Here is a 22,081-nt window from a genome sequence, read left to right as displayed (position 1 = left end):
GAAGGATGGGGAAAAGGAAGGATGCAAGGCAGGAAATGAGTTAGAAAACTTGGAAGGTTGGACTCAAGGAACGAAGAAAAGTACAAAAGGAAGACGTCAAGACACGTATTTTCAGCTCTTCAGACTTGTCCCAGTTTAACCACAGCGTAAGGATGTTATTCTACATTTATTTTACAATAGAAAACAAGTCAACACCACACCAAATATTACTTGTACACTTTGAAATGACACAGAAAAAACTGTTTTCTAGCATTCACGTGTGCAGTCCCAACGCTACAACCAGATTTGTCCTCGTCTTCATGATGTCGGGTGTAACGCAATCCTGAAACAAAGGTGGTGCGAGGGTGAAGTCGCACTGAATCCAAGGCCTCCGCTGTGCCAACAGAGCCAGAACACACGGCCTGCACCATTCCCATCCTCACTGATTATTCGCTAAGCATCAGGCTTTCTCCTGTAGGGAATTTCCTTTTCTGTGGGTTGACAAGGAAACTCAACAAGGCAGTGTTTGCCTGCTAGTGCTCTGCACACTCTTCAGTTCAAGTCATGGAGTCACTGCCAAGCCATTCATTTCAGCTATTTGAAGCACATTATACTGTTTATACAGACCAACAGAATAATTTGGCAGTGCTTTGTCGTAAGTTCGTTCAAGTCTCTGCAGGATGTGGATTTTTACCCTCACCAAATCTGCTCATTCGTTATGAACATGAAATGTTCCATATTTTCCACGACTGGACGGTCAGTTTTGCACAAAGCGAAGAAGAAGAAGAAGAAGAAAAAAAAACCCCCCCGAAGATCTAACCATTTTAATGCACATTTATAGCAACCAATGCAGAACATACAAAAACAAACGAAGTTTGTTAATCGAGAGAAGATCCGTAAATTAAAAATGACTTTTAAAACAGCACAAAAACATGAATTAGACATGTTGAATACAGAGTACACACTTCTATGGGCTCATCAGCAGGGGGTCCTAGAGTACTGTCACATGGTCACGCCCTCTTACTACTAAACAGGGCTCTTATGTAAAGAAAAGTGATGGAGAGTAAAAGTTCGGGTGAAGACTTTTAATGCGTTTTACTCTCAGGACACGCAAACCTCTGGTTGAGCTGCGCTCAGCTTGCTGCTGCCCGTTTCGGCAGCCTCGCCTGCCGGAGCCGACCCGCTCTCTGACCTCTCCGGGGCCGAGGTCTGACCGGCCACGGTCCTTCTGAAGAGACGGATGCTCATCTGGAGCAGCTCGTTGTCCACCACAGGTGTAGTGGGGTACTGCTTCGTTTGACCCTATTGAAAGGAATATTTTTTATTTTCTCTTTTACACACGCGTGACATTTTATTAGTTACGAGTTAAGGAGCATTTAGTTACCTTTTCGTTTTTCAACAGCTGCCGGCGAATGGCAAAGTCCCTGCGAGCGCATAGCGCCTTACAGCAGGGTCCCAGGTTGCTCAGTAAACCGGCCCTCTCCACCCGCCTGTTCAGGGCAGCCATGTTGAGCGCTCCCAGGTCATGCTCAAAGAGCTTGTCAGCATCTGATATGAGAGAAACAAGAGCGTAATCGATTACAAAATAATTTAAAACCAGGAGCAAATCAATATAAAATCATTTGAAAGAATAAAATAAAAATCTCTTTGCCAGGTTTTGTAACCACAAGGCCAAATAGAGATTTAAAGAGGAGCAACAAAAGCAAATGAGGTGGATTAGCAGTGCTCACTAACAACTGATAGTGTAATTCTAGTCAGATTATTGTGGAGCCTCTTCTCTGTTGCCCCGGAAACAGAATCAGGAGACCGTCTTCAGTCAGAGGCCTCCTGAGATTTGCTGCAGGAAATCTCAGACACACACACACCTTTGGGATCGTCCAGCTCCGACCTGCACACCTCTTTGACTTGTTCTAAGAGTTCTGGGCCTGCGAGGCGCTTGGAGATGCCCGCCCTCAGCAGGACGGCGCCTGGCGTGAAGCGGAGCAAAGCGGCACCCGCCGCCCGCGGCTCCTGCTTCTGCTTGGGCATCAAGCTGGACCAGTCCACATCGATCACATCGAGGGGACCTGTGGACATGTGCGAGGTTAGATAGGTTTTGTGGGATTACTTAAAAGAATGACTGCAGAAGCTAGAAAAAGTACTGCAGCCAAGTACCTGTGATTTTCTCCTCCTCCTGCTGATCCTCCTTTTTCTGGCTGTCGGCCAGAATTTCATCCAGCTCATCGTCGCTGATGGGTTCATACTCCTCTCCAACAGAAGCGATGGACTGCTCATCTTCTTTCCCATCATCCTCTCCTAGAAAAATGTTACATTTTAATTCACATGAAGAAGGTGAGGTGAAGACGTGTTTTTTTTTTTTTCCCCCGTCTTGTCTTCTCACCGTCGATGCTTTCCGTCTTCTCCGGCTCGCGCTGATCTCCAGCTGGATGGTGACTGTTGCTGGATTTCTCTGGCTCCGGAGGGTTGAAGGCTTCTCTCGGGAGCAGAGGCTCGAAGTCGCTCCTCACCATGTCGCCTCTTGCGTCGCCTCGTGCCGCAGCTCTCGGGTCGCCGTGCGGCGGCAGGTCCATCATCACCCTCTCCCGTTCTCGATCTGCACCTCGATCGGCCCGGCCGTCTCGGTCACGCTCCCTCTCGCGCTCTCGCTCGTGCTGCTGGATGAGGCCCTCTGGGAGCAGCCGCTCGCGCTCCCGGATGTCCCTCTCGCCCCTTAGCAGCGGTTCCCGGCCGGGACGCATCAGCATGGGGTCGCGACCCCGGCTCGGCCAGTCCCTGGGTTCCGGCTCCCAGTCTCTCTGGGGCTGGACGGGCTGCTGGAGGTGCAGTGGCGGCGGCGGCTGCTGCTGCTGCTGGTTCTGCTGGGGGCGGAAGTCCTTACGATCCCGCTCTCGCTCGAAAGGCTCCCGTTCTCGACTGTCATAGGAGCCGGCTCGCGACCTTGACCTGGCCTGCCTCTCAGAGTCCGGAGAGCTGCGCCTGGAGCTGTGGCTGCGGGAATCCTGACGGTCTACAAAACAAGTCAGATCAGAAGTTTAGGGCTGATTTGTCTTAATTACTGCTCTATTTATGATGTTCTTTCAGCAAATGGCTTTTTTTTTTGAGTCTGTCTGTTTGAGTCCAGCTAAAAATTAATCGTTTACTAAATTAGTTGCCGATATTTCAACAATTGATTCATCGTGATTAATCTGATTATTGGCTCCAGACAGGTTATGAATAACGACCTGAAGAAGTGCTGCGGCTGGGCTCCCCTCTCCGCAGCTGATCGATTCTGGATTTCCTCTCGCCCCCAGGAGGATCGCCCACCATCGGCCGCTCTCTCTCTCTCTCCCGCTCTCTGTCCCGGTCCCGGTCTCTAGAGTTGGAGCCCTGCAGCCGGCCGCGGCGCAGGCGGGGCCCCTGAGGGTCGTCCAGGTGGGCCGACTCGCTGGAAGGCGAGCGCGGGCGGCGGGACGACGCCCGGCTCTGGTTGCTGCCCATGCTGCTGCTGCGCGCCGGCTCCGGCGGAGGTTTCCGCAGCAGCGGCTGGGACATCAGCGGCTGCGGCGTCAGAGTCTGCAGCAGCATGGGGGGGTCCGGGGAGAGCAGCGGGGCGATGGGTGGCGCGCCCCCCCGCTCCCGGTCTCGGCCCATCCTGTGTCCGGCGCCCCTCCTCAGCGGTTCGGACGGAGTCCTCTCAGCAGGAGGGGGCGGGGCTTGTGTGTCTGCCGCTCCTCCTCTGTCTGACTCCTCCTCATCGGACCAATCGCTAAAGTTGTTCGCTTTGGAAAGCGGGGAGCGCTCGGTGTTTGTGGTGGCGGCTGCATGACGATCTGGTCTCATGGACGGCGGTGGCGTCCGGGGGCCTCTCTTTCTCTTGCTGGGCGCCGCCTGGACGGCCGTCTCCTCCTCTGATGCATCAGACTCCCCGCCTGGCGACCGCTTCCTCTTCCTCTCATGTCCCTTCTTCTTGGCTCCTTTTCTCGGTGAGTGTAGAGGCGGAGGGACGTCTGCAGACACGCTGGCTGGAGGCTCTGTGGGAGCAAGAGCAGCCCCTACAGGAATATCCTCTTCCTTACGCCCTTTTTTCACTCCCTTCCTCTGCGTCTTCGTCTTCTTTTTGCCCTCCTCGTGGGACTGGGCGGCGGCGGTGTCTTCGCTGACGGTGGGAGTCGCTGCAGGTGGAGGCGGTGGAGTTGATTCTCTTTGGTCTCGGCCTCGGCCGCGTGAGTCTGACGTAGCATCGGGAATGTACTCCGCCCGCCTCTCGCCTCCTCGGCCTCGATCTGCGCGCGTCTCCAGCTCGTCGTGGCGGCCGCGCGCGTCCCGCTTGTCCCCGGCTCCCCGGCGGTCCTCGTCTTTCCAGTAAGCGGCCTTCTCACTGGGCGCGGCGCTTCGTGGCGGCGACCGGGACAAGCGGTCCTGAGGCCTCACCACCTGGCTCAGCAGACGGTGCTTATCCCCGCCTGCACATAAAACACGTAGACGGGGGGGAAAATGTCAGAAATTAAACTCTCTATTTTAGGGGGGTAAGCTACATATTTACAGACGGGTAGAAATGTTTTAGCACCTCTGATGAAGACATTTAAAAAGCCTGTAAATTCTTTTTACTGCAGCGACAAAAACTGACTCAAACATTTACAGCATCTGAGTGTCACCCAGTCTCCATAGCAACCATCAGATTCCTCTACACTGACGTGTTCTATGGAAGCAAAGCCTAAAAAATATATATATATTTTATTTTGTTTCCTAAGTTCTGCTGGGATTTCAGATAAAAGATGATGTCCATTTCTAGTGCTGAATTTGAGCTGGAAAGGAGAGACTGCTGGAAAAAAATGTGCACAGCTAAAAGAGATGACCATAGTCATGTGTATCCATGGCAACAAACTGGGAGTTTGTTTTTTTTTGGTTTGTTTTAACAGCCAGAAGGATCTTCAAAGACTCGCATAAAACTTGAATCACGGCCCTTTTAAAGAGAAGCAGCAAAAGCAAATCTAGAATATAACCTCCAATAATTATGGCTCCTCTTTTCCCCTTAACTGAATAAATTAACACATAAGTTAACGATTACACGTTTCAGAGCGGGTTCGTACCACTGCAGTAAAAGCTGCATTTACTTCAAGGCTTTTCACGCATTTTTACCAAGAACGCCAGCAAACGGATGTGTCTGATTGGCCGATAAACAGAAGGGCGTATTTGCCTTACACAAGCAAATCAAACAGCAGTGTGTCCTTTTCAAAAAGATTTTCCCTACTGTCAGACGGAGGCAGACACACGGGGCTGGGGAGGAGGGGCTGAGGGTGGAGCTTGGCCTGCCCGCGGCCGGCCGGGCGCTCACTTTTGTCCTCGCCGCTATTGTAGCCGTCGCTGTCCGCCGGGCTGAAGTCCCGCGCCGTTCGCTTGGGCAAAGGCTGGGGGCTGGGGCTGCTCTCCACCCGGAGCCTTTTACGGCTGTAGAGAGGCGGCGAGAAAGAAAACAATCATGAGCCACAAGCGGGTAAAAGGGACCCAATTTATTAAATATTAAAATTAGAAAAGCGTGGAAAAAAAAAAAAAAAGCAATACAATTTAGCTAAGATTTATTTTTTAAACTATAATTATTTAAATGTACAATTCATCTATATTATATATTTTAAAACTGAATCCAAATATTTTTCATTCAGTCAAGCTGAGAGTTATTTTTTGAATTTTTATTTTAGAAAATAATTTTATAGTTCAACGCTGCAGCGTAACAAATGCTGAATCCAAGAAAATATAAAACAACTATTTAATTTTCATCATTTCACCTTCAAAATTTGATAATTTTATAGTGTACTTTGCTAATGTAAAAGTACTCAATTTTAATTTCCAAATTATATGATTTTTTTTAGGTATTTATCCCATTTTGCTTTTTAAATTACACGTCATAATCAAAATTAATATTCCTCTACTTTGTAGAGAAATACGATGCAAAAACACAAGATCTTACCAAGTATGTTTGATCTAATTTTAAGCGCAAATATCTTAGCAGACTTGAAATGTGAAAAAACTAACCTATAAGTAACATTTTTTGCAAGAAACAGGACCTTGTTTTAAGTAAATAATTCCTCAATATTATTTAAACAAGACATTTTTTCCAGGTTTCCAGTAAAACAATCTGCCAGTGGAACAAACACTTTTGATCAGTTTTAAGATATTCTTTATTTCAAACAAGATGTTGCTCAAAAGTTATTTGTAAGTTTTGTCATATTCCAAGTGTAGGTGAAAATACTTGGCAAGATTTTGTTTTTAGGCCAATCAACCCTCCTGCAGCATCACTCATTAAAATGTAATTATATTTATTAAAACTGAATGAATGTTTCTGCAGCTCGAGATTAAGCAGATTAAAGCGGAGGCTGAGATTAAGACGTGCCTCATCTTCCGCTCGTCCCTGCTGCCCTCTCTCCTCTCCCGCCTCTCCTCCCTCCCTCTCTCTCGCTCCTCCCACTCCCGCTGCCTCTCCCGCTCCCTCTGTTCTCTCTCTCTTTCCCTCTCTTTCCTCTCCCTCTCTCTCTCCCGCTCTTCCCTCTCTCTCTCCCGCTCCCTCTCCTCCCGCTCCCTCTCTCGCTCTCGTTCCTCCCTCTCCCTTTCCCGCTCCCTCTCTCTTTCCCGTTCTCGCTCCCTCTCTCTCTCCCTGGCCCGCTCCCTCTCTGCCTCTCTCTCTTTCTCTCTCTCCTTTTCTCTCTCCCTCTCTCGCTCCTTCTCTTTCTCCCTCTCTCGCTCCCTGTCTCTCTCCCGCTCCCTCTCTCTCTCGCGGGCCCTGTCGTCCCGTCTGTCCTCCGCTCGGTCCGTCCTCCGCTCGTCCCTCTCTGACTCCTCGGATCTCCTCTGATATCTGTTTGGAGAACCTGGGAAAAAAAAGAAAAGAGAGGGAAAAATAAAAATCTTCTCCAACTTGTGCAAAAAGTCATGAAGAAAAAGAAGGCAGAAGGAAACAATAAGATAAACTTGACATTGAAGTGTTATTGCAGATAGGAAAAAAATATCTAATCAAAAGAGAAATTTAGAAATAACCACTAGAAATACATCAGATTCATTTCTTGATTTGAATTAATTAAATACATTTAGTTCCCCATTATATTCTGATTTTTCGTTAAATTCCTAAGCGCAGGCTGAGTGTGAATAGCAGATAATTGTTTCCAGACATCGTTCATATTTTCAGTGTTTCTCTCTAAAGCTGACGTTCCCTGCAGTTCCCACGGCGACCCCCACCTCTGTCTCGGTTGTCCCGGTGATCCCTCTCTCCATGCCCCCCCCTCCGGTCATAGGACGAGTCTCTAGCGTGGTCTCTGCGGTCGCTCTCGTAGCGGTCCCGATCCGAAGTCCTGTCTGAGCCTCTCTCGTTGCCGCTCCGCTCCACGCTCCGGTCCCGGACCGCGCTGCTCCGCGACTCCCAGTTGTCGTAGCCGCTGTCCAGTTGGGAGCTGCGGGAGTTTCTGTTGGAGCCTGGGTGCAGGAACAAAAAAACGTAATTCAGGGTTTCTGGAGGTTTCACCAACTCAAATGTAAGACTTTTAAGACTAGTCGATGTCAAAAATGATTAATTACTTGTTTTAAATATCTGAAATACTGCCAAAGTCAGCTAAAGTCTTTCCTCTGCTTACATCTCCCAAAATGCTGTGTGATTCTGGATCAGAGTTACTGTTACTAATTTATTGCCCAGGTCTTCTACCTAGCAATGGTATAATAGCAGCTGGTTAGCGGATGTCTGGGTGTCTCAAAGATTTGCCTGACAGAAAAATCCCGCAAGACAAAAATAAGCTCCAATACAAGCTCTAATATTGCTGCCAAAATAAAATTTAAGACCTGTGATGAATGTGTTTAAGGTTAACTTAAGTTTTTAAAATGAGTTTAAGATGTTTTAAAGGCATCATTTTGTATACATGAATTGAACATCCTGGACATCCTGTAAATGAAGGAAGTGAATCACATGATGAGGTCTGCGTTTTGTCTGACCTTTATCAGAGGCTTCGTTGGCCCGCCCCCTCCCTCTGCCGTTCCTCTCAGCTCTGTCCATCTTGCTCTCCATCCTCCCTCCATCGTCCCGCCCGTGACCTCGCCCATAAGCCCTGTCGTCCAGAGGCGGCTCCTCCTTCCTGTAGGCGTCGCCCCGCTCCTTTTCCCTCCCACGCTCCTTCTCCCGTTCGCGGTCGCGGCGCTCCAGTGACTCCCGGCTGGAGCGAGTCTCCGCCTTGATCTCTCTGGAGTCCTTCAAGTCCCTGCCGTCTCGGTTGTCGCGGGAATCTCGGGTTGCGTCTCTCGCTCGCTCACGAGCGTCACGTCGCTCCCGGGCCTCTCTGGTCTCCCGGTCATCTCGAACTTCGGAGTCATAGTCGCGATCGTCGCGATCCTTCTCTCGTTTGCTGCGGCTCTCTGCGACGAGACGCAGAAGTTTAAGAGCATTCAAGAGGAAATTCTACCTACAGCTGAATTTATCAAGGCCGTATCTCTCTGGCCTTGAGATATGACAGAAAAAACAAAAGATACCGTCTCTGTGGTCGTGCCTGCGCTCCTGGATGGGCGGGGTCCGTTCTCGGTCGCCGCGACTTCGCTCTCTGCCCCTGGAGTGGTGGCGGGCGGGGCTGGACCTGTTGGACCGCCGGTGTGGAGAGGAGGCGTCGTGAGAGGTGGGAGGCGATCGGGAGCGCCGAGAGTGGAGAGGCGAAGAAGCGCCGACCTGCGCTGCGGAGCTCCGGTGGTAGGAGGGGGAGGAGGAGCGGCGCCGCCGAGGGGAGGGGGAAAGGCGATGGGCGGAGGAGCCCGACTGGGATGAGGGGGAGTGGTGGCGGGGGAGAGTGGGGCTGCGTTGGTGGCGGAGCGGGGAAGGAGACCTGCAGCGACAAAACCAATCCCTCAGCACTACTGTTTTTCAAGTTTCAATAACAGATCGGGTAAAGTAGGAAGAACACTTTCCCACGGTAAAATTCAGCACTTTTCAAGCATTTTTATGGTACAATTTCAAACTTCTCTATCACCACTTTGGAGATAAAACCAATTTAAAGGAACTAAATCACATATCGTTATTACTGCTATTAATAATAATAGTATTTTATAGGGATGCTCCGATCAGGTTTTTTGCTGCCGATTCAGATATCGATCATCCATGAGGCCGATCTCTGCCGATCGCCTGGATTCGCTGCTAATTTTTCGGTTTAGGTATAAATGATGCCATGTTATCTGGCAAAATGGAAAAAATTATTTGGCAATAAATTCACCTGATTTAGACATAATAGACATATGTTAATACATATCTAAAATCTTTTTATTCTTCAGTTACATGCTGCAGCTTTAAGCAGACTTTTGGTATGAGAGTTCACTGCTGGGTACAGCAGAAACGGCGCACCGTCCCAGAGCGAGGCCAGAACCAGCGTCTTACACCGCCAGCTCCAGGACTTCCATCATTTTTCAGGTTATGTGTTCAGCTTTCCGACGTGATGCTAATCCAGGTGAGCGTTGGTAGTTGTGCGCTGCTTTACCTGCTATCTGGCCGCTCCGGATGTCCTTTTTTTCCTGCACTGAGCCTCGATATAGCCAAACTTCAAGTGCTTGTTTTTTTTTTTTTTAAATGCCACATTAGATTTGTTGTGTTGATGCATGTTGACCTGCTTCACCCCCAGAGGTAATTTTCCACCGCAACACGCAACACGTCCCCGTTCACTCAGAGCGTTTATAGTTGTGCTTGTGCAGTGTGAAGGAAAGAGGCGATCAGCTGCACAGGCAGACTGCGAAATGAGATAAAGGTGATCGGTTTTGGTGATCGGCACTCATTCTATACACCTGACTGGTCTGAGAAAGTTGCAAAAAAAAATCTCTAAAAAATGTTCTTGCCAAATTATCTGGCATTTACCGAGTAGAAAAAAATGTTGGCGGTTCTAGTTGACCTAAAACAAGAGAAGTTTGGTCTGATTTAACATTCAGGTGTCTTTTGTATTATCTTTAAATATCTGGTTTCAACTGTACATCACGCTTTCCAAATTTAGACTTTTAAACAAAACGATAGATTGAACTTCATCATAAAATCATGCAGTTTTAAGGTCTTTATAAATAAAGTTCAAGCATTTTCAAGGATTTCAAGCAATCCTAAGGGGACGCTAAAAAGAGAACTTGGACAAACCTTTGGGGGGGGAAGGCTAGAGACGAGGCTTTGTGGGAAGCTTTGGGAGAAGCTGACTTCTTCCTGGCTGGAGGCGAAGAGTCTCTGGAGGGAGACGACACGCTGCCCGAATGCTCCTCTGACGTCAGCGCACGCTTGGCCTTGTGGGAACTCTCTGAACGATCCCTAGAAAAACAGAAGGAAGCAAAGTGGTTGAGGCAAAATGATAATAAAAGCAATTTTGTTTTACAAATCTGGTAAATTGTGTGAATTTAAATGTGGGTTTGCAAACACGTGAACCAGCTTTGTTGCATCAACTTGGTTTGCACGGCATATTAAATACAAAATATTTGGGTTGTTCTGGAAAATTAGAACAAAATCAAACAGCTTGGCCAATGCACAAAGCATTCGGCGGAGGCAGCATCATGTTTAGTAGAAAAAAGCTTTGACAAAGTGGCATTTTTTCTTCCATGTCATCTTTCTGCACCAATTTGTGTTGGCATTTCACATAAAACAAGAAAATTAATGTATGTTTTCATAAATTATAGACAAAGAAGACAGTAAGAAAACTTTGGTTGCAACAGCTGACCTGCGTTTCTCCTTCTTCTCTTTGTGTTTTTCCGTATCTCTGCCCCGGTCTTTCCCTTCCTTCTGCTTCTCCTCGGTCTTCTCCTTGTTTTTGTGTTTGCCTTTATGCTTCTTCCCGACCACAGGAATGTCCAGCGGGACAGGGGGAGGAGGACTCGGCGTGCGGGGGCCTTTTTTCTTGCTGTGACTCGCTTTTGTTGGTCTAAATAAGACATAAAATGCAAATTTATACAAAAACCATCACGTTCTGTGATTTCAACTTAAGTTTAGTCACTGCAAGGAGGATAAAACCCATCTTCTCAAAGAGATCCCTGCATACCTGGTTGTTTCTGAAACGGCTAATGCCAGTGCTAACTTCTTCTCCTTCTTCCCAGACGCGGCCCCTTTGACTCCACTCTTGTGTTTTGGGGAGCCGCTGGACTTTCTGGACACGGGCGACTCTTTGGAGCTCAGCAGCTCGTCAGAGACCTGTTGGATGGAGCGGATCGAATTGAAAACCACGGTAACAACCAAGCTGCGTCTGAATCTGTGCGCAATCAGGCGCCTCTTACCTTCGGCAAACCCGTGCTTCTGGTCTTGGCGGGGGTCTCGTCTTTCTTGATGACTATATCTTCTCTCTTGTCCAGGTTCTCCTCCTCCAGCTGCATCAGTTCTCGCTGAATTTTCTGCCGCTTCATCTCGAGGGACAACTCGTAGTCGTAGTCGCCGATATCAGAATCTGAACGTCAAAATGGGAGGAGATAAATGTTTAGTGCACAGAAACACACCAGGTATAGCATTTTATGAGACGTAATTATGAACATTCAGTGCTATTATTGTTTTAATGCACCTTCACGATTAGTTTCCCACTCTGCAGGCTCTTCTTCACTGGCCGGGGTACGCTCCTTTGTGATCTTTATGTCCTCCTTCTCTCTGTGTCGCCCTCTAGAGGGATCTCTCTGCTATTAAAGGCAAACTTACAAATCACTCAAAGTGTAAGTTTATAAGCTGTTCCATTTATTGCTTTTGATTAATCTGGGCTTAAAACAACATCTCACGGTTCCATTCTCAAAAGAAAGAGTCATTGCTACTAGAAAAACTCTCCGCAGCAGAACTTACTCTCACTGTGGGGGATGTGGGCTCGTCTAGGTCTCGCTTGAGGTTTTCCGGGTCAACATCCTGTCTTTTATTCTTCATCCTCTCCCGCAGGTCACCTGTGGGCCTCTCGGTTGTCCTGCTCACACAAACGGATATGCTCAGCGTTTGGTTTGATGCGGGTCTAATCTGCGTGCAGGTCTTACCGGCTGAAGGTGAATCCTTTGCTTCGTGGCTGAGTTCCATGTGTGTAGCGGCAAGTGTTGCCGTAACTGCAGGTACCGGTCTTCAGCCAATTTCTGCAGTGACTCTGAAAAGAAACGCACGGGTTAACCTGAGGCCTGTCTTAAAGTCCAAATTTTTCACATTCAAAGGCATAAATACAAGTTTTCCTTTGATGTTAAAAGCAGAAATTTCTATCCAGGCGATACATTAAATATGAAACCACTAAAAGCAACAGACGGATAACCAGATTTATCGATGTAGGTGAAGAGAAAAAGTGAATGACGCTTACATCAGCAGCATTACTCCCAGTGCTGGGACCGAGTCTCTCAAACACGCTGGGCCGGCGAGAGGGGGCGGCGGGGTTGGTGGTGCTGCTGGTCGTGGTGCTGCTGCTGCTCCCGCTGTCCGAAATGGTTTTTGAATTCTCCACTGTCACCTTCCGCCTGATCTTGGACATTCTGCAGGACTGGGAGAGATTGCAGTACGGATAGATTGTTGGTTTGAGCCGATTTTTATATGTTGAACTCACATTTTTAGTGTCGAAATGAATCGACTGTCAACATGATGCGCTTTGCAAAAAATATCAGATATGGATCAGGGATAAGATGCTTGGATGAATTATCAAAAACTCAGCAGTACATGCTCTACATCAGTCAAGATAGAAATCTATTCTATTTTTGACCTTTATATATATAAACTGTTTTATTAGTTTTGTGTTTTCACAAACAAGCAAAGAACAAAAGAAAAACTGTCGCTGTACTATGTCACATTCATATCATATAATGTCTTACCCATCACCAGAGTGGTGATGGGTAAGGCACAGGACAGACCTTTATATTTTTAAGTAATTTTAGTTCCATAAAGTATCTACCTAAAGATAAATTTGAATTATTAATGCTTAAAAGAAAACACACAACAAAAATGGCGATATTATTACTTTATTTTCTCCACTGTTTTGTTCTTGAAGAATATCAATAAATGTTAAGTTTGAAAGTATTTGTTTATGGACTCCTGTGTCATGCAGTCACAGCGGTAACTAAAATTACACACAGATGTACTTCACTTTTATCGCTTTCACAATAGTACCACAAAATATTGTGATGAAACCTTAGGGTCCGTATCGCCCACCGCTCTGCATGACATTTATTTAATTATGTTACATATCATCACATTATTATTATTATTGGTACTGAGAAGCCGTAATTATGCATCCAACATAACACAGCAACAAATCAAACAAAAATACAATCATATGGCAAAAAAGCTAAGTAATGTTTAAATATTCCCTTGATTGACACTCTGTAATCTAACGATTTGCGTTAAATTCAAATTTTTCTGAACGGTAGCTTAGTTTATATCTTAATGCTGCTGATTTTGTAACACTATAAATGACATTCCAGTAAATCTGGTTTTAATATTTACATAATTGATGCCGATCGAGTTAGTGAGGAAAACAGCAATGAATGAGCAACAGATGCATCAACACTGCTCTGCGGCTCAAACAAGTTAGCATTAATGCTGCAAAGCTCAAGGTTTTCTAGTCAGTTTTTATCTAAATATGTAGTCATAATACTGCACCATATTCTCCTTTAATCTGTATGAGAATTAATTTTAAATATTAAGCCGTTTCGAAGCCATAGCTTTTGACTACTTCATACGGGAGAATCCTAGCAAATTGAGGCTAATGCTAAAATTAGCATGGGCCCTGGAGCAATTTGCAGCAGAATACAGGCTAATAATGCGGATATATAAACTAGGTCTCACCCAGGATATTGTTTTGGTGTCGCATCTACTTTAGACTAGTTAGCGGAGTGAGCGCTTGTTAAAATAACAAGGCTTATTCTTTCAAATCAAATGCGAAGGCTGCCCTGACAGGCGACATGTTGGCGGAGAGTCGCTCACCGTTCTTCTTCTATGGTATTGTTAGAGGAACTCTGTAGCGAGCTGACAATACCGCCACCAGCGACTTTCTAAATACCTTCACTCTACGGAAGAGGATTGGAGACTTAATCTAAGAATTCAGAGAAAAAAAGAAAAAAGTAATTTCTAAGATTTAAATCTGAATTCTTAGAACAAGAAATAGAAATTCCGGCTTCAATCTAAAAATCCTGACTTTAATCTCAGAGTGACTGCGGCTATCTCTATAATTTGTGCACCTTTTTCAACCGCAATTTTACCTTCCACTCAACTTACCATTTTTGTTTTGATGCAGCACTTCAGAAAGCTTTCTCAGAAACGACCCCCTTTGTATCAATGAGTGTTGAACAACCGACAAAGCAAAAATCATAACATGTTTATTAAAAATCCCACAGAAAATTTCTCAAAATTTCCAAGAAATTCAATTTAGGTTTATTACTCTATAAATAAATGTAATTTATTGTTAAAAAAATGTACACATTATTATTTTTTTTTTTATTTTTCATGAAAAACAAGCTGCTGATCAACAGTGGCACCACTGAACAGGGGACCAGTAGACCCATCCACCATAAAGTCATGTATGCATATAAAAGATAATAAAATTGCATTTAAAAAGAGGAGAAAACAAACTTCAATGAATTACATTTATTTATTTACTTGCAATTGTGTCATATTTTTATCCATTATTGTGAAATAGGTTTGAATTCATCACATCTGGCGACACTTCTTTCTATAGATATAAACATTTTCCAACGCTTTTGTACATTTTGGCTAATGTTGTGATGCTTCAGCATATTCAGTGACAGAAGGTGTAACTCAAAAACTCCTGAAGCAATTTAAATTCACAACTCAAGCTGCAGGTCCAGCTTGACGGGAACCCATTGACGCTTGGGGTTTCTCCATGACCTTCAAAACAATGGTCTTCACCGCAAGCAGAGCTTCATTGCAAGCGCCCTGAATGTGGGATGGCGGCAGCAGGAAGCCATATCTGCCACGATCCTGGAGCTCAAAAGTGAAGGAATATTTAATGCCGAGATTATACGCCCAGTCATCAGAGCCACCGGGAGCCAGGTCTGCAGACAGAAAAGGTAAAGGTAATATGTGCCTTCAGCAAGTCAAAGATCAACAAATAAATATTCCTTACAAATTATCTGTGCTCCTGCTCCATATGTGTAGGTGTTTCTGTAATATCTCCTGATTTTATCTGCAGCTGTTTTGACCATTTCATACTATAAAAAAAAAAAAAGAGAAAAAAAATCCATATGGTTTCAGGATTTTGGGAACTTTATATTTCAGCTGAAATAAATGAATCAGACCAGTTCACTGTAATTCTCGGCTTCATCCACGGAGCAGGAATACGGGATGATGAGCATCTGAGAGTAGGAGTGGATGCTCAGGTAGATCTGAATGGATTCCTTGTGGCTGCGCAGGAAGTTGGCGACAGCCTGAGACTCTGGCTCCGATTCAGGGAAGGAGCCGCAGTAGGTTTCGTCGCAGGGATTGGAAGAGGCTCCTGTTGCTGAATGAAACAGATGATCAGACTGAATAAATAATGTGTTCTTTTTTTTTTTTTTTTTTTTTTTTTAATTTTTAAAAACATGAGAGGGATTTGAATTTTTCTGAACTTACTGCACCAGTTGGCATCAAAGTTTCTGTTCAGGTCAACTCCGATGCAGGACGTACCCTTTTGGGGGGAACGGTTCTTCCTCCACATTCTTCTCTGAAAAAACAAATCACACAAATTCTCAGGCATTCTCAAAGATAAAGTCACCCCAGAGACACGTGATGCAACTACATCCTAAATCACAATAAATAATGTGGAAAAATCAGGAAAGCACACAATGGTTCAAGGTGAAAGAAAATATTCCATAAGAATGAATAAAGTCACAACAAAAACATTAAATAAAATGTTTATCAAAGGTTCATAAAGAGGGCTAACTGGACACAGAATACATTTAAAAAGAGTAAAACAATGATAAAGAGACTATTAAAAAACAGAAAACATTGTTGAAGAGATCTAATTTACTGTCACGAAAGACTCAAACGTACAAACTAAGAGCATGAATTGCAAAACTCTGGAGGGGCTGCAACGACCCAGTGCTCAGGTGGGTGAATCTGTCACACTAAAAATTTGAGCTTTACTGAAGAATAAAAACTAAAAGAAACAAACAGTTTACTACAAACCGTTTAGGAGACTCAGCAAACAATACGTGTTCCAGATGTTCTTACGTTTGTCCAGGTGTATTTGTAACCGTCTGGGTTCATGACGGGCAGGACGTAGAAGTCCATGTTGTCCAGGATCTGAGTCATTTCAGTGTTCACGTTGTAAAATGACAGCGACTGTGAAGGAAAAGAGCAGCCGGCTTTCAGAACTCTGGAACAAAAACAGTCAGATAGTTTTCGAGGGGGGAATTGTAAATAAAGCGTGCTCACGTAGTGGACGAAAAACAAGCAGAAAGCAGGAGAGATCCACTCTCTGGCATGGATCCCACAGTCGATCCACATGGCTTTCTTGTTTGGTCTGTTATTTAGAGACAGCTGAAAGGCAAAAGTGCGACATTAGTTCCAGACGTCTCAGACTCACTTCAAATTATTACAGATATAGAACCCTGTGCTCTTAAATGCACCGCTTTGTAAAGATGTGTTAAGAATTAAAAAAAAAAAAAGGTTTAACTTCTATGGCTGTAGCTTCATCTCACAATGAAAATTTTATTTAACTGTTAAATTGAGCACATCTAATAACTAGCTTTTAATTAAATCTCCATGGAAACAGTTACTTCCACCCCTAAAACTCTCTCTGCATGTATCACACAAAATATAAAAGAAAAAGACTTAGTAAACTGAAAAAACAGCGTTTATAGTCAAATTAAACGTTGGGTTTTTAGAGGTTTCATCATATTTTAACCTTATATCTAAAGGTTTACCTTTAAAGCGTACAGTGGCCTTTTCTCATACGAGGAGCCAACAAGAATAGCTTCAACTTTGTCCGGATAGTCATTGGCTGTTCTGTTAATCCAGTCATAGATCTACAACAGAATAGCACAGTTATTAAAAGAAAAATAAATAAAATACTGAGTTAGGATCTCCCACAGAGTCTCACATCCTCTAAAGTGTGGTATCTGTAGTAAAACGTGGAGCCACTTCTTGGGTCGCCGGAGTCGTTCCTCATCTGCATTTCAATGATCTCATCAGCATTGGGCAGCATCACTCTACAATGAAGGTTTCAACACGGTCAAATGTGGCACAAACAAGCAGCTGTGCTTTACAATAGGAGCCACATACTCGTGTGCAATGTTGTGTCTCTGCAGCAGGTTCTTGACCGTCTCGGAGCTGTTCCCAGGAAGGTAGAGGTGGACTTGTTTTAGCTCTTTGATATTGTGAGGTGAAACGGGCTGCCATAAACCTGTCTGAGAGAAAATGTCCAACGTTGTCGTCTACTGAAAGAAAATAACCTCAAGAGGCAAGTCAACGGTAGTAAAGATGAGAACAGTGCTACCTCATACTGGGCGGACACATTCTTCAAAATCTCCACTTGTTCTTGAGTCGTAGGGGTGATTGATAAAACTTGGCCACTGAAATGAATGTAAAAAAAAAACATCAACTTAACAAACATGGATTTCACATTTACTCAGGTTATAGTTGTCTGATAATAACATTTGCTTGATGATCTATGGCATTGAAGTGTGCCAAAAACACAAAAGCAGAATTAAATTGTAATACTTTGACAGGAATGTATATAACTCACAATTGCTCCTTATGTTTACATAAGAATGTTCATGTCTGACAAAGCGTTATTTTCTACGGCTTGCAGAAATAAAATGCATACATTTTTAAAATCGAGATCAACTAAAGCCACTTACCGTGTTTTTGTGCATTGTCCTGTCTTTAGAAGCAGGTCGAAATTTAAAAAAATAAACAACACCCAAAGAGTCGTCATGATGAATGTCCAAGCTCTGTCCAAACTGTGGGGGTAGGTACAAAATTATTGATTGAAGCTGTTGTTTGTTCAAGTAAACTTTACCTTTGAGAAAACAACGAGCAGGGCAGAGATCAGCAGAAGCAGTATTATTTAATTAGTTATTAACCAGGTGTCATATAAAGCCATGTAATCTGAATATATGTAAAATAATCCACGCATTTTTTTAGTTTTCATCTTAGTTCACGCTGAAGCGCTGACGCAGTGATACCACCTCGCCTGTTGGCGGCGCCAGACAGCTAACTCAATGAGGGGAGCAGAGATGAAGACGTTGTGACGCACGGACCGGGCTGACGCAAAGATGTCGGCTCACGATCAGCTGGTGTTGTACTTGTGTGAAATAACGAGGTAAGATGCAAACAAACGGCTAAAACCGGAGGATAAAAATAATTATGAATTTAAATATGAACTATGCTGGTTCCCGTTTCACTTTGTGCAGAAAATATAATGGGGAAAAACAGTAAAAATATTGATATTGTTTGTGTTTCTACGCATCATTACATTAGTCTATTTAATCCATTCCAATTGTAAAAATATGCAAGCTTTTAATTCGTGAAATCTATCCGTTAAAATGCTAGTTTTGTATCCCTGATGTAAAGTTATGCCCCAGAACTCTGACAGTGTTTCTGTGTTGATTTAAATGGTGAAGGAATAGCCTTAAATGATAAATGAGTTTTGAACAGAATCGTGTTGCCACCAGTGCAGAGCTTGCTCAATACTAGCTGCAGACGAGTGTATAGTCTTCTGTCTGATAAAAACAATTACAACATACAGCTGCAAAACAAATTTTTATTTTTTCTTTATGAAACTTTGGACCGGATGGATATTTTCAGACCTTTTTGTGCCAATTTTGCAGATTTCTCTCTTCCTGTAAACCACTCTGCATCCAGTGCAGTACAAACAAAGATGAGCCAAACACACAGTGCATGTCTTTGTTTCAGGTTGCTGTGGAAGTTGCTGCTCCCGCTGCTGCTTCTGTGCGTGCTGCTGGTCGCTGTCCTCGTCCTGCTGGTGCTGGCCGTCCGTCTCTGGCTGCAGAGCAGCAGGAATGCTCGGCGGGCACGGGAAGGTCGTCCCACGGTGGCGTTTTTCCACCCTTACTGCAACGCTGGTGGCGGGGGAGAGAGGGTGCTCTGGTGTGCTATCAGGGCTCTACAAAGCAGGTAGCATAGAAATTTAAAAGATATAGTTGTTCAGTGGGATAAAATGTAAAGAAAATAGTGCTGGATTCTGTGTTTTTATTTCATGAACGTTGCCCTTAGCATTTAACGCAACCCGGCTGTTTGCAGATACGCGGACGTCAACTTTGTGGTGTACACCGGGGACCTGGGCGTGACGGGCCAGCAGATCCTGGAGGGAGCCCGACAGCGCTTCAACATTGTGCTGCCGCGGCCGGTCCGCTTCGTCTTCCTGCAGCACCGGGTCCTGGTGGAGCCCGCTCTGTTTCCACACTTCACCCTGCTGGGACAGAGCGTGGGGTCCATCTTCCTGGGATGGGAGGCCCTGACCGAACTGGTCCCGGACCTTTACATTGACTCCATGGGTTACGCCTTCACCCTGCCGCTGTTTCGCTACCTGGGAGGCTGCAGCGTTGGGAGCTACGTTCACTATCCCACCATCAGCACTGACATGCTGTCTGTGGTGAGGGAGAGGAACCCAAGGTAATGCCTACCTGCTTTTGCCAAACTGATGCTGCTTTCTATGCACTCGGCTAACAAAGTGCGATTGTCTCAGGTTCAACAACCCAGACTTCATCTCAAACAGTCTGTTCCTGAGCGCCTTTAAGTTGGTCTACTACTGCCTCTTCGCCGTTCTCTACGGGATGGCCGGCTCCTGCAGCGACGTCATCATGGTCAACTCCTCCTGGACCCTCGATCACATCCTGTCTCTGTGGCGCTCCCCCAACCGCACCAGCGTGGTGTACCCGCCCTGCGACGTCAGCGCCTTCCTGGACATCCCGCTGGAGGAGGACGGGGACAGGAGGTGCCACTCCATCGTTTCCGTCGGCCAGTTCAGGCCAGAGAAGGATCACCGGCTGCAGATTGGGGCCTTCAAGAAGGTTTTGGATAGGAGGGAGAGGTCGGGCGTCAGGGAGGGCTTGAAGCTCGTCCTGATAGGCGGATGCAGGAACCAGGAAGATGAAGACAGAGTTCTGATGCTCCGGGGACTCTGCCAAGAGCTGGGCGTCGCAGACCGGGTGGAATTTAAACTGAACGTATCTTTCGAGGAGCTGAAAAGGCAGATGAGCGAAGCCACCATTGGTCTGCACACCATGTGGAACGAACACTTCGGAATAGGTAAAAAATATAATTTTGATCACCGTCTTCAAAGTGATCATGCAAAATGTCAGCACGTCCTCAAAAGGCCTCAATATCGTGCATCTAAAATGAATGCCTTAAAAGTATTAAATTCATTAAAAATAATTTGGCTGCTAGTCTGTTAATCGCAAGTCTTATATTTTGTTGTGCCAGGACTATTTAATCTTTACTGTTATGCCAAAATGTGAGTTGCACACACATCTTCACTGCATTTGAGGGAGGCAGTTGTGGCTACTAGTAAACTAGCTGCTAAAATATGGCTAGGTTTGTGCTGGCCAGCATGCGCTTACTGTTTTCTCTTCTAGGCGTTGTGGAGTGCATGGCAGCAGGGAAGGTCATCCTGGCTCACAAGTCGGGGGGTCCGAAACTGGACATCGTCAGACCTTTCGACGGGGGTCAAACCGGATTCCTGGCAGAAGAGGAGGACAGTTACGCCGAAGCCATAGAGAAGATCCTGGCTCTGCCGCCTGACAGCCGCCTGCAGATCAGACGCAATGCACGGCAGTCGGTGGCACGCTTCTCGGATCAGGAGTTTGAAGCCTGCTTCCTGGCAGCCATGGAGCCTCTGATGGGAACACTGGAGCGATGACCAGCTTTCGTTTTTTGTTGTTTTTTTTTAAATGTCCCAGCTGAGGCACCTTCACCTTAATGCACTCGTGGCTTCATGCAGGACTTGTGTCAAACACAATTAAATCTCTTGTCTCGTGTAGAAAACGTGTCTTGAATTGAAACCGTTTTGTTACAGTGAGGTATTTAGGTGCATAAGGAGCTGCAGTGTGATGTTTGACGTTTTCGTCTGTAGTGTACATTTTGTAAAATTCTCAGCGGGAACAAATTGATTTTAAAACCTCTAAAAAGAGGGTTCAAGTAATTGTTTACAAAAAAATATTTCTGTCTATTAATATTAAATGTGAATAAAACAAAGATACCGTGTGCATTAGGATTTTATGTTCATGTATCAGTTTAAAAGGAGATCTTGATTTGTAGTAAACAATGCACTGGAACTAGCTTTAGTATGTTTAGTTTTGCCTTTTTGTTTTGCCCCGTTTATTTTAATTTGAGTACATTGTAGAAAAAAAATATTCCAAGGCATCTGTAAAACAGTAAAGCAATTTACACAGTTTGTGTTGATTATAAAGTAGCTGATTCTTTCTGAATGGTTTGTTCTTTCTGGAAAGAGGTTCATCTTTCACAGGATTATATACTTTTTACATTCTCCAACCTCTGTTGGAACTCTGAACTCTCTTTCTAATCATATAACCCAGACAGACTTAAAGAGGAGCGGCAAAAGCAAATGAGGTGGATAAGCGTTTCTTGGTGACGCTGAAGGCGTCATCCAGGACGTTGCTGGGAAATATCGTCTCGGCTTCCCGATTTGAACTGTCAGCATGTCATCCAGCAACAGTCTTCAGTCAGAGGCCTTTATATTTGTTGCAAGATTGACTGTTACTGGAGATCTTTTCTGCCTACAGTCTTACCATCAACAATTCTGGATATTTGGATAATATAACATTTAGTTTTGCTTTGGAAAAAATAAAGTATCCTCTAGAAACAACTGATTTTTAAGGGTGGTTTCATATTTATTTTACAGAAATTACTAATATAATTGCTAAACATAAATACGATAATCCTACAACCCTGGAAGTTAATTTAGATTCATTTCTACACTATTTGAATGATCTCTATGCAGTAATGAGACAGAATCTAATAGGTAAAAACAGACATATAGCAGAAAACATTACAAGTGTTGTTGAGCCAGAATTAATTAAAACTAATATTTACACAGAAGGAAAACGAGTACTACAATTACCTCCTCTGTTGATGGGTTAATGCAAAAAAAAAAAAAAAAAAAAAAATTGGAATTTTTTTCCCAAATTTTTTTTTTGTTGCACCCATAAAAAAATTTTTTTACCTTAT

The 22,081-nt window shown here is 44.8% G+C and overlaps 3 protein-coding genes across 4 annotated transcripts; 1 reads left to right on the top strand and 2 right to left on the bottom strand.

Moving 5' to 3' along the window:
• Positions 1 to 147: 147 nt before the first annotated feature.
• Positions 148 to 13,882, bottom strand: zc3h13 (zinc finger CCCH-type containing 13). 2 transcript variants are annotated; one of them, XM_015038162.1, is made up of 20 exons: positions 13,718 to 13,882; positions 12,243 to 12,419; positions 11,935 to 12,038; positions 11,753 to 11,867; positions 11,484 to 11,595; positions 11,206 to 11,372; positions 10,974 to 11,122; positions 10,656 to 10,856; positions 10,088 to 10,252; positions 8,461 to 8,804; positions 7,930 to 8,346; positions 7,186 to 7,419; positions 6,347 to 6,821; positions 5,210 to 5,406; positions 3,201 to 4,421; positions 2,360 to 2,986; positions 2,134 to 2,274; positions 1,845 to 2,045; positions 1,364 to 1,527; positions 148 to 1,281 (listed from the first exon to the last, which is right to left on the bottom strand). In XM_015038162.1, exons 2-20 carry the CDS (start codon positions 12,408 to 12,410, stop codon positions 1,081 to 1,083), a joined length of 5,403 nt encoding a protein of 1,800 aa, XP_014893648.1. In that variant the 5' UTR covers positions 12,411 to 12,419; positions 13,718 to 13,882; the 3' UTR covers positions 148 to 1,080. The 2 variants fall into 2 exon arrangements, with proteins under 2 accessions (XP_014893648.1, XP_014893649.1); XM_015038163.1 differs by having other exon boundaries at positions 5,294 to 5,406.
• Positions 13,883 to 14,500: 618 nt separating this feature from the next.
• Positions 14,501 to 17,946, bottom strand: cpb2 (carboxypeptidase B2 (plasma)). The gene is made up of 11 exons (XM_015038161.1): positions 17,731 to 17,946; positions 17,367 to 17,442; positions 17,153 to 17,277; positions 16,971 to 17,079; positions 16,795 to 16,896; positions 16,304 to 16,408; positions 16,100 to 16,210; positions 15,500 to 15,590; positions 15,187 to 15,389; positions 15,015 to 15,099; positions 14,501 to 14,943 (listed from the first exon to the last, which is right to left on the bottom strand). Exons 1-11 carry the CDS (start codon positions 17,805 to 17,807, stop codon positions 14,720 to 14,722), a joined length of 1,308 nt encoding a protein of 435 aa, XP_014893647.1. The 5' UTR covers positions 17,808 to 17,946; the 3' UTR covers positions 14,501 to 14,719.
• Positions 17,947 to 18,045: 99 nt separating this feature from the next.
• Positions 18,046 to 21,317, top strand: alg11 (ALG11 alpha-1,2-mannosyltransferase). Its single transcript, XM_015038160.1, has 5 exons — positions 18,046 to 18,194; positions 18,788 to 19,009; positions 19,136 to 19,507; positions 19,581 to 20,143; positions 20,470 to 21,317. The coding sequence occupies exons 1-5, from the start codon at positions 18,148 to 18,150 to the stop codon at positions 20,751 to 20,753; spliced, it is 1,488 nt and encodes a 495-aa protein (XP_014893646.1). The 5' UTR covers positions 18,046 to 18,147; the 3' UTR covers positions 20,754 to 21,317.
• Positions 21,318 to 22,081: the final 764 nt, after the last annotated feature.

Source organism: Poecilia latipinna, unplaced genomic scaffold, assembly GCF_001443285.1.
Source record: "Poecilia latipinna isolate Pla-1442-1.1 unplaced genomic scaffold, P_latipinna-1.0 Scaffold432, whole genome shotgun sequence".
Taxonomy (NCBI): Eukaryota; Metazoa; Chordata; class Actinopteri; order Cyprinodontiformes; family Poeciliidae; genus Poecilia; species Poecilia latipinna.
This window is presented reverse-complemented; position numbering and strand designations above follow the sequence as displayed.

Bases quoted from the DNA above. Each gene is read 5' to 3' on its own strand.
- zc3h13 (XM_015038162.1), bottom strand. From the start codon at position 12,410: ATGTCCAAGATCAGGCGGAAGGTGACAGTGGAGAATTCAAAAACCATT. The intron at 4,422-5,209 runs GTAGGGAAAATC...TTTTATGTGCAG, and splicing joins GTGTCTGCCTCCGTCTGACA to GCGGGGATAAGCACCGTCTG. The intron at 1,282-1,363 runs GTAACTAAATGC...TCCTTTCAATAG, and splicing joins AGCTGTTGAAAAACGAAAAG to GGTCAAACGAAGCAGTACCC.
- cpb2 (XM_015038161.1), bottom strand. From the start codon at position 17,807: ATGACGACTCTTTGGGTGTTGTTTATTTTTTTAAATTTCGACCTGCTT. The intron at 17,080-17,152 runs GTATGTGGCTCC...CCTTCATTGTAG, and splicing joins AGACACAACATTGCACACGA to AGTGATGCTGCCCAATGCTG. The intron at 16,211-16,303 runs GTGAGCACGCTT...TTTCCTTCACAG, and splicing joins GCTTGTTTTTCGTCCACTAC to TCGCTGTCATTTTACAACGT.
- alg11 (XM_015038160.1), top strand. From the start codon at position 18,148: ATGTCGGCTCACGATCAGCTGGTGTTGTACTTGTGTGAAATAACGAG. The intron at 19,508-19,580 runs GTAATGCCTACC...CGATTGTCTCAG, and splicing joins GTGAGGGAGAGGAACCCAAG to GTTCAACAACCCAGACTTCA. The intron at 20,144-20,469 runs GTAAAAAATATA...TTTCTCTTCTAG, and splicing joins GAACGAACACTTCGGAATAG to GCGTTGTGGAGTGCATGGCA.